Source organism: Pelophylax lessonae (genome assembly GCF_965119305.1).
Source record: "Pelophylax lessonae genome assembly, chromosome: 2".
Lineage (NCBI taxonomy): Eukaryota > Metazoa > Chordata > Amphibia > Anura > Ranidae > Pelophylax > Pelophylax lessonae.
In genome coordinates, this window is record NC_138769.1 from 680,987,765 (window position 1) to 681,006,038 (window position 18,274).

The window sequence follows — 18,274 nt, forward strand, 5'->3', positions numbered from 1 at the left end:
CCGTAAGGGTAATTCCGCGGCGAATCCGCCACTGGGACCACCCTTATCTGAAAGCCGACCGCCCGCCGTTTCAAAAAATACCGGGGTTATGGGGGCTATCTGCTGCCATAACCCCAGTATTTAGCTTTTAATGGCCGACGCATATAGTCGTTAGGCGATCAGTAAGTGATTGCATGTATATGGCAAACAGGTGACGATGACTGATGGGGTGACAGGTGACGATGACTGATGGGGTGACAGGTGACGATGACTGATGGGGTGACAGGTGACGATGACTGATGGGGTGACAGGTGACGATGACTGATGAGGTGACAGGTGACGATGATTGATGAGGTGACAAGTGACAATGATTGATGGGGTGACAGATGACAATCACTGACGGGGTGACATGTGACGATGATTGATGGGGTGACAAGTGAGGATCACTGATGGGGTGTCAAGTGACGATGATTGATAGGGTGACAGATGACGGTGACTGATGGGGTGACAGGTGACGATGACTGATGGGGTGACAGGTGACGGTGATTGATGGGGTGACGGGCGATGGTCACTGATGGGTGACAGGTGACGGGCGATGGTCACTGATGGGTGACAGGTGACGGGCGATGGTGCACGGCGGTACTGATGGCAGTCTCTGGTGACCGGTGAACTTTAGGCTATGTTCACATGTGAGCGTAGCGATCACGGGCAGAATCACTGCGATTCTGCCCGCGATCCAGAAATCATTGCAAATTGCGGGACGCCTATGCGTTGCCCGTGATTTGCAATAGCACCCCAAACGCTGTGCGATGTTGCTGCGATTTCTGCCTGCCGAATTGAGGTAACATCACGCAAACAACGCATGACGCCCCAAAGAAGCTCTTGTACCTTTTTTGGGCGTCATGCGTTGTTTGCGCGATGTTACCGCGATTCGGCAGGCGGAAATGGTGGCAACATCGCACAGCGTTTGGGGTGCTATTGCAAAAAACGGGCAACGCACAGGCGTCCCGCAATTTGCAATGATTTCCGGATCGCGGGCAGAATCGCGGTGATTCTGCCTGCGATCGCTGCGCTCACATGTGAACGTTATGGGTGTCAATTTCTGGGCACTGATGAGGTGACTGTTGGGTGACAGGTGACATTGGGGGGGGGCTGAGGACTGTGTGGGGGGACCTTTATTAGTGTGACTTTTACTTTTACATGTGTACAGAGCAGTAACTCACTATTTCTAGCTCTTCTCCCCTCATACTGGAAGCTGTATGAGGAGAGAAGAGCTAGTAACACTGAGTTACTGCTCTTTGTTTACATTTTCTGATCGGCTGTGAATGGATTCACAGCCGATCACATAGTAAACAGTCACTGTCAGTGACTGTTTACTACCGCCGGTGACAGCTGTGTTCCTACGGAACACAGTGCCACCGACATGACCGCGCTGCGCGCTCCCGATCGCGCATGCGCGGTCATCTCCCGGCCGCCTCCATTGTGATCGGCTGTGTCATTGGAACACAGCCGATCACGTGGGCAACAGCCACGCCCAGTGGCTGTTTCCCCCCTGCCGGTGACGGGGGGTGTCCCGGGGACACCCCGACACCGGCAGTGCACGGCGGCGCGCCCGCGATCGCGCGCCTGCCGTGCATTTCCTGGGTCACGTCATATGACGTCCGCCCAGGATAATAGCCGCACCGTCCCGCCGTCATATGACGGCGGGCGGGCGGTAAGTGGTTAAAGACACTGCAGCACTTAGTGAAGAAAATTGTTCATTTTGACCAGCCTGGTCCAAACAAACTATTTAAAATGACATGGACAACAGCTTTAATTAAAATTCGGCCTATAGATATCATTAAGGCCACCACACAGACTAAGCCAAATTTAAAAAAAAAAAAAGGAAATAAGGAGACAGTGTCTTATGTTGTTTATTTTTCTTGTAGTCATACATTTGAAAAAGTAGAACAGAAACATATATTTTACATACAGGACATAGTAAATGACCACATGACAGGTTTCACCAAGGGAGGGATATATAGCACAAGCACACCGGTCAATTCAGTGAGGTCTATTTAAATTGCTCTGCAGCAGATGGCAGTCTAAATTTGTGTCTGCACCACCCCATTGAAAAGCAACCTATGAGGTGACTTGATAGTGAACACTATTATATTGCTCATCTACTAGCGACACACAAGATTAGTATGCATCAATGTCATTGCTACGACTGCACTAGCCAGCCACTGCAGCAGTTCAGGCACCAAGATGGTGCTAGTATTTTAAAGAAGGCCTGTGGCCTATGTATTAAAGCAGCCATTTTTTATGCCGGGAAACCTTTTTGTCAGCTGGGCCAACATGGAGAATGCAGCTGCGCAAAAATGAAAAAACCTCACTTGTTCTTAAAGGTTAACGCCACCTTTTAGAAAATGTTACACCCATATGTATGAAACATGGTGCCAGTTTGGCCAGTCCCTGCTAATTGTGATTAGTATATGATCAGCCTTAGCCTTTAAAGCCCAACCTCAGGGTAAACCTTTTTTTTTTATTGAGTGGGAAGTTTACAACCTGCCAGGTGTGAACGCTTAAAGAGAGAAACAAATACAGGTAAGAATGGAAAACCAAAGTCCAATGAAGTATGAAATAAGGGACAAGGACTCACTGCTCAAGGTGGTGTAATTGCCTGATGACTCACACAGGTGCATGCCCCGGCTTGCCTCCGTGAAAACTTGATAAAGGAATTGGCAGTTTCCTTTATCAAGAATGAAATCATGTAGCCACCAAGGAGCATGATTTTTTAGAAATACTTTTGTTAAGAAGCTTTTGCAGTGTTTTTAGAAAAGCCATCTCCCTGGTTTATTACCTGGCTGGGGGATAGGTATAAGGCCTAAACATTTAAAGATTCCTGTCCTCACAGGTGTCTTCATGTGGAATTTAAATGACTGGAGGGAGACAATGTCGTGTAAAACAGGTGTGTAGGCGCTACAAACCTTCCCACATAACATCTCCACCCGGTGCTCAGACCTCGAGGCTGCCAACACCTCCAACATACCAGAATAAAGAAAAGGGGTGGTCAGCACTCAGGAGGACATCCAAAAATACTATTTCTTTATTGAAAAGACATGTACAAATGCTGTAAAAACAGCTAGGCTGTGTCTTTTCAATAAAGAAATACAATTTACTTATTTACCACAGTGTCATGTGTTGGGTGGTGATTCAGAAAAACGTTCTGATGTAATCACGAGGAATGCATGTTTGTGCATAAGGAATTTTGGACCTGGAATCGAACTCCGGCCTACAAGTCATCAATACATTTAGTGGCTCCTGCAAGTGAGGAGAGAAAAACAGTGGGGTAGAATATCAAGAACCTAGAAATTAAAGCCGTACACACACAACGAATTTCCGCCGACAGCTCATTCATCTTTTGTCCAGAGTGGTGTCTGTTGGTTGGAATGTGCTCTAGACTGCACACGAATTTTCCCGCACGACAGAATTCTACTTCAAGTGATGTCATGTGTTGGATTGCTTTGTATGTGTTCTTTCATCTCTGAGCATGCCTAGTCTTGCTCATAAGATTTTTCCCCATCGAAATCTGTACTAATGAGACGAAAATCGGATGTGTTTTGACAGTCGACAAAAATTATATAGCCTGCACAGCAGGATTTTTTAGGGCGAAAAGTCGGAGTCGGTTGTCGGAAGCATCATACTAACAAGCCGAAAATCGGCAGATCGGTCGGACGAAATTTCCCGGCCGAATTTCTACTCGTGTGTACGGGGCTTAAGGTAGGGGGCCTCTGTAAAGTAAGAGGAAAAGCAGTTTATGGCTCTTCACTGCAAAGAAAGTCACAAGCCAAGCAAGCAACCAACAAACAAAGCAAGAGTTGAAGGGTCAGGTGGTTGGACGCAAGGACGAGCAATCAAAGCTGCCGAACCTGAGAATCCACTGAGAAAGCCAGAAACCTAACCTGAAGATCCAGGCCATGAAAATGCAGCCCGTTCAGCTCATGAGGCAGATGAAAGATTGCAAGAGTTGAGGGTCAGATGGTCGAAAACAAGTCAAACAAGCAGTAAAAGCTTCTGAAACTCAAAATTCACAGACAAAACAGCAAACGTAACAGTGAAGTTCACCCTTTTGAAATAAATTATATAAATTACACATTTTTGCTGGGAAGAGTGCAGAGCATTGCACTTGCAATCAGCAGATCGTGGGTGCAGTGTCAGGTTGCTGTCAGCTTTGTGCCCATACCTCCGTATGGGCTTTCAGTTACAAAGCTGGGGGAAGAATGAAAGAGGAGCAGTTTCTTAGCGAAGCACAATCTCTTGTTTGCATGTCTAAGATAAGGATAGATGGATTTCAGGAAGTAATCCTCTTCATCTGCCCTTACTCAAGATGGCCACAGCCAGAAATACTAAGGAGGTGCTTTTTTTTTTCAAAGTGATTTCTCAACAAAATAAAGCATGGAAACATAGATGGATGAGTTTTCTTAGATTATTAAAAATGAATTAAATCCTGATTTTGGTTTGTGCTGCTTGGACGAAGTGTAGTTCTGCTTTAATCTAAAGATCCAATTCATGAGAATGCAGCGGGTTCAATTTATAAGGCAAGAGCTGGAAGGTCAGATGGGTGTACTTAAGAAAAGTACAGGCAGTCAAAATTCTGAATCCACTGAAAGAACAGCTAACAAGGCAAGAGTTGGAGGGTGACATGGCTAAACTGAAAGAAAAGAAGCTGAAGGTGAAGTCAAAGCATGTGGAACTATGAGAATCTGCCGAGAACCCAGCTACGAGGCAAGAGTTGGAGGATCACATGGCCAAACTGAAGGAAGTAGCTGAAGGGACATTCACAGCATATGGAACTGTGAGAATCTACTGAGAAAACAGCTACGAGGCAAGAGTTGGAGGATCACATGGCCAAACTGAAGGAAGTAGCTGAAGGGACATTCACAGCATATGGAACTGTGAGAATCTACTGAGAAAACAGCTACGAGGCAAGAGTTGGAGGATCACATGGCCAAACTGAAGAAAGTAGCTGAAGGGACAGTCACAGCATATGGAACTATGAGAATCTGCTGAGAAAACAGCTAACTAGGCAAGAGTTGGAGGGTCCCATAGCCAAACTGAAGAAAGTAGCTGAAGGGGAAGTCAAAGCACGTGGGACTATTAGAATCCATTGAGAAAACGTCTAACTTAACCTGGAGGTCTAGGTGATGCAAACGCAGCAGGTTCAGCTTATGAGGCCAATGAATGGATTCTGAGAAATTTTAAGAAAGAAAAATGCCATGTGTGGACTTTTAGATATTTAATACACAGAAGAGGAATGTGTTTTGTGACCATCAGTTGAGTGAGTGTGAATAAAGTTTGAATTCTGGACCTGGTATCACATTCCTGCTCGTGATCCTTTACTATAGACAATAGAGTTCCACAAGAAATAAATGGTTGGGTGTGTGAAGAAAACTATAGCTTTTCACCGCAGTCTTTCCTCCATTAGAGAGATTTCTCCTGAAACACAGACAACAAAAATATACATTTGAACCCTTTCACTCTTTAAAGAACACATTTCAGTACAAAATGGCTCCTTTATCTAGAAAATGGCTGCTTTAGGCTGAATACTGCCTTGGCTCAAATAATGGCTGCCTGCGCCAGAGGCCTACTTTAAACCTGACAAAAAAAAAAAACTCTTCTAAGAAAAGGACTCCTAGGTCCAGAAATGGTGGAATATAAAAGTTTACATGACAAACTTTACAAGTTATTTACAGCCATAATCCGCCCAGGATCCCCTCCCTTTGTAATTCGCTCCCCGTGCTACACTTGCTGCGTATAAACTAGAACTTGTAAAAGCACAGACGAGAAAGGACACTAAACCCATAAACTAGACAGACAAGAAGCGGTTATCGTCAGGTCAACTTCAATTACCAGAACGATTTAACACTGACTAGACGGCACATGGAGGAACCAATTACCTGGCTGCGGTTGGCTGCCCTCACATTGGGGCTCCGTTTTTTTTATTTAATTCAGCCACCGCGGCAAACTGGTAGCAATATTGCTTAGTGACAGAAACAGAGCATTTGTGTGGAGTATAAAAATATTCTCAAAAGATGGGACTAACTAACTAATTTACCCCAGACTTTATTAAAGCATCTCCCCATTGGCCAGGTGTTTTTGGTTAAAGGGTTAGCTCGCCTTTTCACAAAACATGATAGATGAACATCCTCGGACGATTATCTTTTACTGCCCACAGTACCTGATGTAACGGTCCAGCCATCTGACAGCCACGCTGTTCAATCTCTTTTTTCAAGGACAGCTCACGTGATGGCGCTGACGAATGCCCACTTACCATCGTTAGCATTATGATGCTACATAGCCTCCAGACCACTACCTCAGCTGGTGTGGGCATCAGAAGATAATCAATGAAGAAGGTAAAACGGGACCAGGGATGTGAGGAGAGGAGGGTGCTGGGAGTTCAGTTTTTCAAAAAGGTGAATTAACCCTTTAAAGATAACTCACACGGTAAGTTCTTGTGGCAATTCATACAGAAAGTTTGTTCTTGCGTCAACGGGTTTTTGATGATCTTTGACTGCCCACGGTCTAATCCTTGAGCCCTCGTTCACACAGAATGCGGCTTTGAAATCTTGTGACTTCATCTGAAAATCACACGATTTGAAAGCTGGAGGTGTAACTTCAGGTGCGACTTAGAAGACGTGTGTGGCTTGCGGGTAGTATGGTGGCTTTCAAAAGACTCTTAGACTTACATCTCAAGGATCAGAACATTCAGGGGTATGAGAGATGATTATGGCCACACACACCTACACAGGTTGAACTGGATGGACTATTGTCTTTTTTCAACCTCACCTACTATGTAACTATGTTACTATGCACTGATGTCTGTGCAAATCCCACCCAAAATTGCCAAAAGTAGTGCAGGAAATACTTTTTCAAATTGATGCGGCACCACAAAGACGGCGCCGTGCCCATTTGAACAGTGCCATTGCCAACGATAGGGTGCGACTTGTCAAAATGCATGGCAAGTTGCTCTGGTGTGAACGGGGGCTTAAAGGTAACACATACAAGTCTTTATGCGGTGACGACGGGCTTTGGTTGACTTGAAGTGTTTTCTATTCCCATACAGGTCTACGAGAATACAAATCCCTCTTAAAGCAGATCAAACGCACCTGTCAATGTACGAAGAATGAACTCATTTTGAGGCCATGAACACAAGTCCAAAGCCCATTAACAAAGGCGCCTACTGTCACCAAAAGCAAGTTTTAAAAAGTATTTAACCCGTTTTATACAGTGCTTATACAGTAAACCCCCTTTATATCGCGGTTCCGTTTTTGCGGTCCCAGTATATTGCGTTTTTTTTTCTGTAAGACCCATTACTGTAATATTTTACTAATTAAATCATTGTTAATTAAATATTTTTGTGTTTTCCATTGCTCTTGCTCTGTCTCTCAGTATCTTTTTTATGCGTTTAAATGTGTTTCTATTGTTTTAAAAGTGTGTTTAAAGAGGAAGTTGTACCTATAGGTACTGTAAATATCTCCTAAACATGTACCGTTACATGCAGCCAGTGACGTCACTGGCGCATGCGCTCTGAAGGAACGGCCGCTGGTGCCGTTTCTTCAGAGCCCCGTGCCTTGACCGTCGTCTCCCGCGTGCGTGCGCGGGAGTGATGTCACCGCGGCTCCGGCCAATCAGATGGCCGGATGCCGCGATCCCAAAAGACGGGCGACTGGACATGTCGCCCGTCATACAGGTAAGCGGACGGCACGGTGGGGGCTCGTTCTAAGGTAAGTATTTCATAATGAGCTAGTAAGCGGTGCATACTAGTTCATAATGTGTTTCTCTTTCAGGTTGCAAAAAGAAAAAAAACATTTTTGGGGGGTTTACAACCTCTTTAAAGACCTAAAATGCTTTTAAAAAAGTACAGTGAAAGTTATAAAAACATGCCTACAGTTTATTTAAATAGGGTCTATTTCGCGGGTGGGTCCAGAACGTAACCCCCGCGATGGAGGGGGGTTTACTGTATTTTTACTCAGTCTTCATTCCATTTTCAGCACTTTTTGAACAAATATAAACAATAAAATGAACTGAATGCAGAACCAAAAAAAACAAAAATGTGAACAAGATTAAAAACTGCATCATGCCGCAGCTTTAAAAAACAGGTAAAACATTGAGGCCTTGTTTACATCATGTTGGTTCACCTGTGTTTGTCTGCGTACCTCTGCACATGTATAGTGTGAACGGGGCACATAGAAAACACTGGTGTGCAGAAAAAAAGCAACTCAAGGGACATGGAATTAACAAGCTTTAATAAATAAAATCAGTGCGAAATAGGCAAAATAAAAATGTGTAATGCTGCAGTTTTCCTCCTGCTTTTAGGCCTCCTGCACACAGATGTAATAATTTACGGATGTTTACATTCAGGATTTTCCTGGCAGAAATATCTTGAGTAAAAAAAAAATTAAAATAAAAAATGCAAATTACTTTGCAGTTTACACACATATGTGCATAAATGGGCCTCATTCTCACCAGTGCATCGATCGGTACATTCGTACAAAAGGCCACCTTCAGCCACCTGGGATGTACAAGTGTTCAGTGCCGGCAGCCTATTGAAATCAATGACAGGCAGCCTTGCTTATCCCAAAGTGCACATCTGGATGCACATAGACTGTGTTCCGACCTATGAATCGAACTAACATGGATGTGCAATCCAGGATGTGCATGAAGGTCTGTATAATCGGCGTCTTGTCACTGATTTCAACAGCCTGCCTGCACAGATCCTATGCACTGGGGTATGCCCTTGTGAAGGAGTTTTGCTCTGAAGAAGGAGCTATATTCCCCGAAATGCGTCAACTGGTATGATGTTTGTTTGGACCTTACAAGTTCCATCGTATGAAAGATCTTTTTGGTTCCTGGGTCACACACAACGATGTTTCACTATTTACTCCTGCAAGTATGTACTCTTTTATCCTTTAATCAAGTGCTGTTGATAATGCACTAGGCCTTTGCATCCTTTTATTTTTATTTTGTTTGTGCCCGTGTAACTGAGGCCATATACTTGTGTATACATGAAAATAACTGCATTCAAACTTTTTTTTTTTTTTACCACTCTGAACACATTGCTGCATTAGGCCCCTTTCACACTTCTGCGACTTGTCATGAAATTTGTGCCTTCAAAAATCGCATGACAAGTCGTTCTCCATTATTTCCAATGAGTACCATTCATATTTGTGCGACTTGAATTCGCACCGACTTCAAAGTAGTCCCTGCACTACTTTGGCACGATTTTGATGTGTTTTGAGGTCCAAAGACATTCAAGCTCAGTCAAACTCGCATCAAATTCGCAGCAACAAAGTCGCGTCAAAGTCACAGTAAAATTGTGCGCCTTTGAAGTCGTACAAGTGTCTTTAGCAGCTGTGTGCATTGTCCCATAGACTACAACGCACTTGTGTTCAGATCTGTAAAAAAAAAATAAGACTACAAAACGCCCGTGTGCAAGAGGCCTTAAGGGAAACGCAAGCAAACTCCATCTGCTTGCAAGTAAACAAAAGGAGGATATGTGTCGAAAAAGGGTGTGTTACAAAACAGATGCCAATTTGGAGGTTGGACTTGTTTTCTCATTCCTCATCAGGGTGAGACTGCCAAAAGAAGGAATTTTGTTTGTTGTCAGCTCACATTCATACACTCATTTCCTTGTCTTTTTGCATGTCTGCTTAAAATGGAATAATCTATTCCCCATTAGTCGCATCACTGAGCAAGCAATATTTTTATTGGCAAGAGCCTTTGGTAGCGGGAAGTGCACATGAAGGAACTGGTTGGCTCCAGCAATGTTTCATAAACAACTCCCGCACAATACAACTATTACACTAGCTGCAAAGGCCATGCATAAAACAGTTGACAAAGCAATTGATAGGTCATATGAATAGCGTTTAAACCACCCTAGCAATTACTCCCGTGAATTATTTCTGTGCCGAAAGAAATAAGGCACACCCACTTAAAACTAAGCTTTAAAAGAGCCACTCCACCCAAAAGGTAGCTGGAAAGGTAATCACCTAACTTTTTTTTTTTTTTATGGGACTCTGGTGGAAGGATCTCGGTGACCAAGTTTCTGAGCCTTCGACAACCACAAAAGGGGGTTTCAACTGTCAAGGGAGTCTTCAAAGATACAAGAAACTAGCTGGTATTGTTGCCAACCAGGCTCAGTAACTGAAAAAATCCTTGGTGGATAAACCCTTTCACTCAGCTAATCTATTTATATTGATAGGCTTTGTATCTTCAAGTAAATGTATTACTATACACTAAGCAAATAGTCCTTGTGTGATGAGTAATATACATTTTTTTCCCATTCACAAAATGCTTGATGGCCTTGTAGCCATATGTCCCCATTGGGCCACAACTGGGAGCCTCACATGCTTTACCAAAACCATTTCAATTTTCCCTGACCCAAGTTGAGTAGAAAGCATGCCTTGTCCACAGAGGAGGGCCAAATGCTTTACTAAACCCTCTAAATATTCTCCAACCCAGGTTGGGTAGAGAGCATGCCTTGTCCCCAGAGAGGGCCAAAGGTGGAAGCCTGAAGTGTTTTACTAAAACCTCTTGAATGTTCCCTGACCCGGGTGGGGTTAAGATCATCCCTTGTCCCCAGAGAGGGCCAAACCTGGGAGCCTGAAGTGTTTTACTAAACCCTCTGAATGTTCCCTGACCCGGGTGGGGTTAAGATCATCCCTTGTCCCCCAGAGAGGGCCAAACCTGGGAGCCTGAAGTGTTTTACTAAACCCTCTGAATGTTTCCTGACCCGGGTGGGGTTAAGATCATCCCTTGTCCCCAGAGAGGGCCAAACCTGGGAGCCTGAAGTGTTTTACTAAACCCTCTGAATGTTCCCTGAGCCGGGTGGGGTTAAGATCATCCCTTGTCCCCAGACAGGGCCAAACCTGGCAGCCTGAAGTGTTTTACTAAACCCTCTGAATGTTCCCTGACCCGGGTTGGCTAGAGCGCATGCCTCAATGTTTTAAAGCATTCAGGAAAGCATTTAATCCACTGCATGCTACAAAGCGCTACAGTCAATGCAGGTTTCAAAGTCTTTAGTTCTCGTTCTTGAGCCTGAATATAATGCTGAAGCCAGGCCAGGGAGTTCAAATACACAAAGCTGAGTGTGCTGTACCCCACGTGCCTTTGTGGGAAGAGAAAAAAGCCCTCTTAGATGCACAAGGTTCAAGATCCCATTTAGTTATGTGTTCTGCACGTTTAATGGAAACCTGTACACAAAGCAATATTGAAGCCACCATAAAAAATTATATAGTCCTGCGAGCAACCAAGATGTGTAAAAATTAATGCTGCAGGCACTCCACTATCTCATAAGTTTAAGCAAATCTTCCCAAATAATGCCGTGCAATAAATAAAATAAATACAGGCTGTGTTTTAACCTTAAGTGCCGGTTCACACTACGTCTCTCCGACTTAGGGGGCGACCTGTGAAGTCGCGTGCATCGCGACTTCGGCGCGACTTGCACGGACTTCATAAATTTAATGCCTATGCAAGTTGCCTCCAGGTCGCCCCGAAGTAGTACAGGACCCTTTTTCTAAGTCGGAGCGACTTGTGTCGCTCCTATTAGAACCGGTCCTGTACTACTCAATGGACCGCGACGGTGCACGACTTGCCAGGCTGACCAAGTCGTATTAGTGTGAACCGGCACTTAAACATAGCCTGTACTTATTTTATTTATTGCGCAGCATTATTTTGGAATATTGAAGCCACAGCTGCTGATCATCTTCTAAAAATGCTAGTTACCTGGATGCCAGTCTTCAATACTTTGGGACACATGCAGACAGGTCAGGAAAGTCAAAAGTGACTTTACATATGGAAATCTGCATTATCCCAAGTCAATGATACAGAAAGTACTGAAGCTGTAAGATAAGCATACAGTCAGGAAATCTACATTTTCAGATCTAAAGATCAACAATGCCACTACTGGCTTTCTTTAGATCAGGGGTCTTCAAACTATGGCCCTCCAGTTGTTCAGGAACTACAATTCCCATCATGCCTAGTCATGTCTGTGAATGCCAGAGTTTTACAATGCCTCATGGGATGTGTAGTTCAGAGGGCTGGAGGGCCGTAGTTTGGAGGTCCCTGCTTTAGATAAAAGTAGATTCCCCCCCCCCCCACCATTAGGACCTCTCTATGGAGAGAGATGAAAGCTCTCCCAAATCATGGTCCGACCCCATAAAAGACAAACTGACCCCTACTTCTTCCCCAGACTAAAAAGCTGCCCACACCCCAGATAACCTTCACTCTGGAATCCAATGGCCATTTTAGCCCTCCAGAAAAGACACTTAAACCTAATACCAGTTATAAATGGACTGATCCTTTAACTTTATCATGAAAGAACTGCTGAACTAGGACTATCAGATGAATTCATAAAAAGATAACACTTAAGTACATTTTGTATCTGTGTAGATGAACAACGCAGCACTAAAACTGCAAACTTGCTCCACACAGAGGCAATCTTCACAGGAGAGGTACTTGGAATATGAAGATGATGCAAATTTAAAAATTTTCCTAAACTAACATTAATAAAGAGAACACCCATATGACATTAACTTACAAAACAATTGCACAAGTTTGGTTTTTTTTTTGTTCTAAAAAATAAATTAAACAGGCGATGCAAAGTCATGTCAAAATCCCCTCTCATAAAACATAAGCAAGTTACCTGTCTCGTTGATCCGCCTGCCAATACTGGCTCAACCTGGCTTTTCCCATGCATGTACCATATATATATATATATATATATATATATATATATATATTATACACACACATGTATTTTTTTATTACTCAGAGCTCGAACAGTGTATTTCAAACTACCATTGCAGAAGCTGAATTTTACAGCCATCCTCTGTCTATGAATAAACAGAAACTCAGTCATACCGGTGACATCTCAAAATCGGATGATGAGCTCCAAAGCTAGCTGGTTGTTTCTATTGAATATAATAAAGAAGCCAGTGTTCCTGGTGCCTAAACATGTTTAACTCCTGCGGAAGTACAATATTCTGATAGGATTAAAAGAAAAAGCAAATTTGATCTAATTTCCACAGGAAATTCAAATGACTTGCAGGAAAGTGCTAGCACATCAATCAGCGGTATGGTCACGGTTCTAGGTTAGTGAGACTAGTTAGTTTTCATAACCCTCAGACTGTCCAATTAACTTTGAGAAAAAACTGTTGCCCGCAAAGGAAGCCACAGAGAATGAGCCCCCAAAGGCGCCAAACACAGCATGGAACCCCAAAGCGATCACACCCCAGATACCACTTAGTATGTCAATGCCCACGTCTGGGATGGCACAAATTGTATAATATGGAAAGCAGGCCATGTCACACAAGAATCTTGTCGGCAGCCTAAGTACCAGGCAAACAGCAGAAAACACATTGTTAAGAATGCGGAAAAAGCCACAGAGGATATTTGCGAGAACTCTGAGGATGTCACATGGGATGTTCAACAAAACTTTGCTCAGAGCAAAAATGTAAGTGGTGGCTGCAGTCCAGATCCAGTACAGTCTTCCATAAACTAAATTAAGGACTTGTTTGACCAGGAACCACACTAGACTCAAGATGTTCTTCACAACCTCATAGACGATGCAGAAAAGGAGCTGGAAGAACCTAGAAAAGGCTCCGGGCCCAGCAGGACCCTCGTCTTCGGTTTGGGTGGCAGATTCAGATGTTCTTTGTTCAGCAGCCATAGCTCCTTCCCCATCCTGGCTGGAGAATAACTTTACATCATCACCAGGCAACCTTCTTTCCAGTTCTTCTAAAGTGACCTGTTCCAGACCATCTACATCTCCGACTGTCTTGATGACTCCTAAAGACCATGCCTCAGGAACACTGCAAAAAGCTGCAAGCCAGACATATTCTGGAATGCTCACTTTGTCTTTCATTTTATTACTAGACGGAACAGCGCCGGCAATAATATGCAAGTTCCCTTCGCTGCCACATTGAGGCATTACCTTCTCCTTAATCAGCTCATCCACATCCGTGGCCCATTTCTCCTTGAAGTTCTGAGGGAGTGGCACAGCATTAGTAAGCATGGCTGGAGCTCTGTGAAAGAGCAGTCCTGGCTGGTAATCCGTTGAGGCGTAATCTTCCTCTAAGGCCTGGTTAGTACCAAGTCCTTCAGTCTGCTCCGAGCCTTTGGTGGCTTCATCCAAACTGCTCTTTGAATCATCCAACTGCAGAAATAAGAACAAAAAGTTCTAAGCATGTCCTTAAAATACATACATAAAATACATTTTAAAAAGGTAATACCAGCTTTGAGAACTTACAAAAAAAAATATATACAGTAAAAAACTAGACCTTGTTTAAGAGCCGGTTCAACACTGGGGTTGACGCGGGTCGCCTGCCATAGATTAGCACAGGACCCGTTGTAATAGGAGCAACACAAGTCGCTCCGACTTAGGGTCCTGAGCTACTTTGGGGCGACCTGGAGCGACCTGCATTGACTTCAATGATATGAAGTCCGTGCATGCCGCTCCAAGGTCGCGGTGCGAGCTGCGCACCGTGACTTCACAGGTCGCCCGGCAAAGTCGGGTCGCGCCTATGTGAACCGGCTCTAAAAGTGATACTAAACAGAAAGCAAACAAACTAAAAATAGCAAGTGAATCAGCGCTTCATTGAAATACAGATTGCAAAATGATAGAACAGTCTATATAGTCCATAAATTGGCAAAGAAGACAGTGGGGGGTGGAATGACTGGATGTTAAATTAAGAGAAGGCAGCTCCTTATCAAGGTCTGGGAGTCCCTTATGAGCATATAAAGATATCAAAGAGGTGAAAGATCAGCATGGGCTAAAAGTAGTGATCGACCGATATCGGTTTTCCGTTGCCAATGCCGATATTTTGGTCAATGCATATCGGTATCGGCCGATATTTTCATACAAAAAACAAACCATTTTTTTTTTTTTTTTATTTGACAGGTACTCTTGTAGAGGGATCTGGGGGTCTAAAAGACCCCAAACCCCTCCTCTGCACTTAAAAGCATTCAAAACACCAAGTTTGGCTGTTTTAAAGGCTGTCATTTTTTTTAAATCTGGCGCCAGACAGTACCCACAAGTGATGTCACTCATGACGTCACTTCCGGGTTTTTACAGGGAGACCCGAATGCGGCTTTGATCGGGTCTTCGGCGGCCGTGCAGGCTGGTTGCCTGGGACTCCTGGTGGGACAGAAGACCCGGGCATGCCGCGGAAGGCGGCGGGGGGGTGACGTCCCCTCCCGCCCCTTGTAATGACAGCCGAGCGGCATCTCAGCAGCATCGGTTGTCATTACAAGACAGCTGATCGTCGGCTATGGACGCCGGTACCGGGGTGATGCCTCTAGCTGCAGGCTTCACTCGAGTACAAGCACTTTCCCGAAATATCGGCAATATCGGTAACCTCAGGGGTCGATTACGATATATCCGGGAAAGTGCATATCGGCCCTCCATATATCGGCTTTGCCGATGATCGGTCGATCTCTAGTTAAAACAACATACATTTATTGCAATCTGCAATAAATGTATGCTGCTTTTAACCCATGTTGATCTGGTGCCCTTTCTATTGCTTCTGATACTAAACACACACTGTTTATTTTTCTTGTCCCTTCTAGTTCTGTATATGGATGATGGCACTGTAATTATAATTTAAAAAAAAAAAAAAACATACCATCTAAGTACATTTTTCCTAATCTATATATTACAGCTGTCACATGACCCAGCTTTTTCCCAGCATGTCTGCAGGGAAACATAAGCAGGATGAGCTTCTAGTCCTCTATTTCTGGTCACATGTTCAAAAAAAAGAAAAAAAAAAAACCTTTGGAATATAGAGTAAAAAAAAATATCAATAAAAGGTTTTAAATTGGCATAAATATACGCTGCTCAAAAAAAAATTAAGAAACACTTTGAAAACACATCAGATCTCAATGAGGAAAAATATCATGCTGGATATCTATACTGGTATGGACTGGGTAGTGTTTTTCCGATCTAAAGGGTGCCCCATTGTTTGATGGAAATTAAAATTATCAACTCACAGAGGGCTGAATTCAAAGATACCCCGAAAATCTAAGTGAAAAAATGATGCAGCAGTCTAGTCCAATTTGATGAAATATTTCATTGCAGTAACTCAAAAATGGTACTCAGTAGTTTGTATGGCCCTCACACGCTTGTGTTGGGGCATACTCCTAATGAGACGACGGATGGTGTCCTGTGGTATTTCCTCCCAGATCTGGACCAGGGCATCACTGAGCTCCTGAACAGACTGAGGTGCAACCTGGCGGCGTCGGATGGACCGAAACATAATGTCCCAGAGGTGTGCTATTGGATTTAGGTCAGGCAAGCGTGGGGGTATCAATTCCTTCATCCTCCAGGAACTGGCTGCATACTTTCTCCAAATTTGTCCAGGCATTGTGGTGCACCAGAAGGAACCCAGGACCCCAGCATAGGGTCTGACAATGGGTCCAAGGATTTAATCCAGATACCTAATGGCAGTCAGGGTGCCATTGTCTAGCCTGTAGAGGTCTGTGCGTCCCTCCATAGATATCCCTCCCCAGACTATCACTGACCCACCACCAAACCGGTCATGCTGAACGATGTTACAGGCAGCATAACATTCTTCACGGCTTCTCCAGAACCTTTCATGTCTGTCACATGTGCTCAGGGTGAACCTGCTCTCATCTGTGAAAAGCACATGGCGCCAGGGGCCGACCTGCCAATTCTATAGTTCAATGGCAAATGCCAATTGTGCTCCACGGTACTGGCCAATGAGCACAGAGACCATTAGAGGAGGTTGGGCCCTTAGGCCACCCTCATGAATTCAGTTTCTGATTGTTTGTTCAGAGACATGTACATAAGTGGCCTGCTGGAGGTAATTTTGTAGGGCTCTGACAGTACTCATCCTGTTCCTCCTTGCACAGAGGAGCCGATACCGGTCCTGCTGTTGGGTTAAGGACCTTTTATGGCCCTGTCCATCTCTCCTAGAGTAACTGCCTGTCTCCTGGAATCTCCTCCATGTTCTTGAGACTGTGCTGGGAGACACAGCAAACCTTCTGGCAATGGCACATATTAATTTGCCATCCTGGAGGAGTTGGACTGCCTGTGCAACCTCTATAGCAGTTGTACCACAGATGATTTGGAACTACATTTCCCATGATGCTCAACTGCAGAGTGCATGAGCATCATGGGAAATGTAGTTCCAAAACATCTGGGGTGCCAAGGTTCACCATCACTTCTCTATAGGGTCACCTAATGCCAACAATAGTGACACTGACCCTAGCCAAATGCAAAACGAGTGAAAAAAATGTTTTGCCCATCTATTGCACCTGTTTATTTTATTAACACCAAAGCAGCTGAAACTGATTACCAACCCCCTCTGCTACTTAACTGACCAGATCAATATCCCAGGAGTTTAATTGATTTGATCCGATACTTTGATTAAAAAGTGCTCCTTTAACTGGTTTGAGCAGAATAGAATCAAATCTTTATTATTTTGAGGAAATAACATGGTGTGAGCAGATTTCTGACAGCAGCAGACACACACATCCATAGGTTGACCTGGATGGACTGTGTTCTTTTTTCAATCTCATTATGTAACTATGTACCAGACTGTGACACGTCCCTCCAGCCTGTGTTTTAGAATTAAGGGGAGGTGAAGCCACCATTAATCTACATGCAATATCCCACCCATATTGTGTTTAGCTGGTTAGTGGGCATGGAGGAGGAGTAGGGAGGTAGTGGACTGTTATTTACCACTGTATATACGCCCACGTGTGACTCTATAGTCACATGTGCTGCTCAGATATGACAAGGAGGAAATGCTCAGCATAGAAACTCACTGCAAACTGAGCATGTGCAGAATTGCCACCACATCTGTAAAAGCCCTAGCTGAATTGGGCACATGAACAGAAGGTGGAGAGTGTGCAGCAGAATCAACTAGACTTTTTGCAGAATACAGAAAACAAATCCCATAGTGACTGAGTGAGTATGAACAATATATAATACACCATTTATTGATAGTTTTTTTATGATTTGCGATTGCGTGCCAAATTTGCCTAAAAGCGTATGTATAGTTAAGTTGCCTCATTGAGGAGATCTCACTTACTATTCCAGAGATGCAACAGAAAGCCAGAGGAAATTTTCGATAAAAAAAGGCAAAATTTCCCATCACTGGAAAAGGTTTCCCCATTGGAAGATCAACGCTCAGCACTTATTCTAGTGACAACTCTAAAATTGTGTATCCCCCTCATTTTCTGTTCCAAGATCAATGGTCACCAAGGCAAACAGATGGTTAAATCTCCCCAG

General features: G+C 44.0%; 1 protein-coding gene across 1 annotated transcript in view; it reads right to left on the reverse strand.

Moving 5' to 3' along the window:
* Positions 1 to 12,890: 12,890 nt before the first annotated feature.
* ENDOD1 (endonuclease domain containing 1) overlaps positions 12,891 to 18,274 on the reverse strand; it is a 39,984-nt gene continuing 34,600 nt past the window's right edge. The window contains exon 2 of the mRNA XM_082245637.1: positions 12,891 to 14,176. Within this exon, the coding sequence (XP_082101763.1) occupies positions 13,127 to 14,176 (1,050 nt within the window). The 3' untranslated portion in view covers positions 12,891 to 13,126. The remainder of the gene's footprint in view (positions 14,177 to 18,274) is intronic.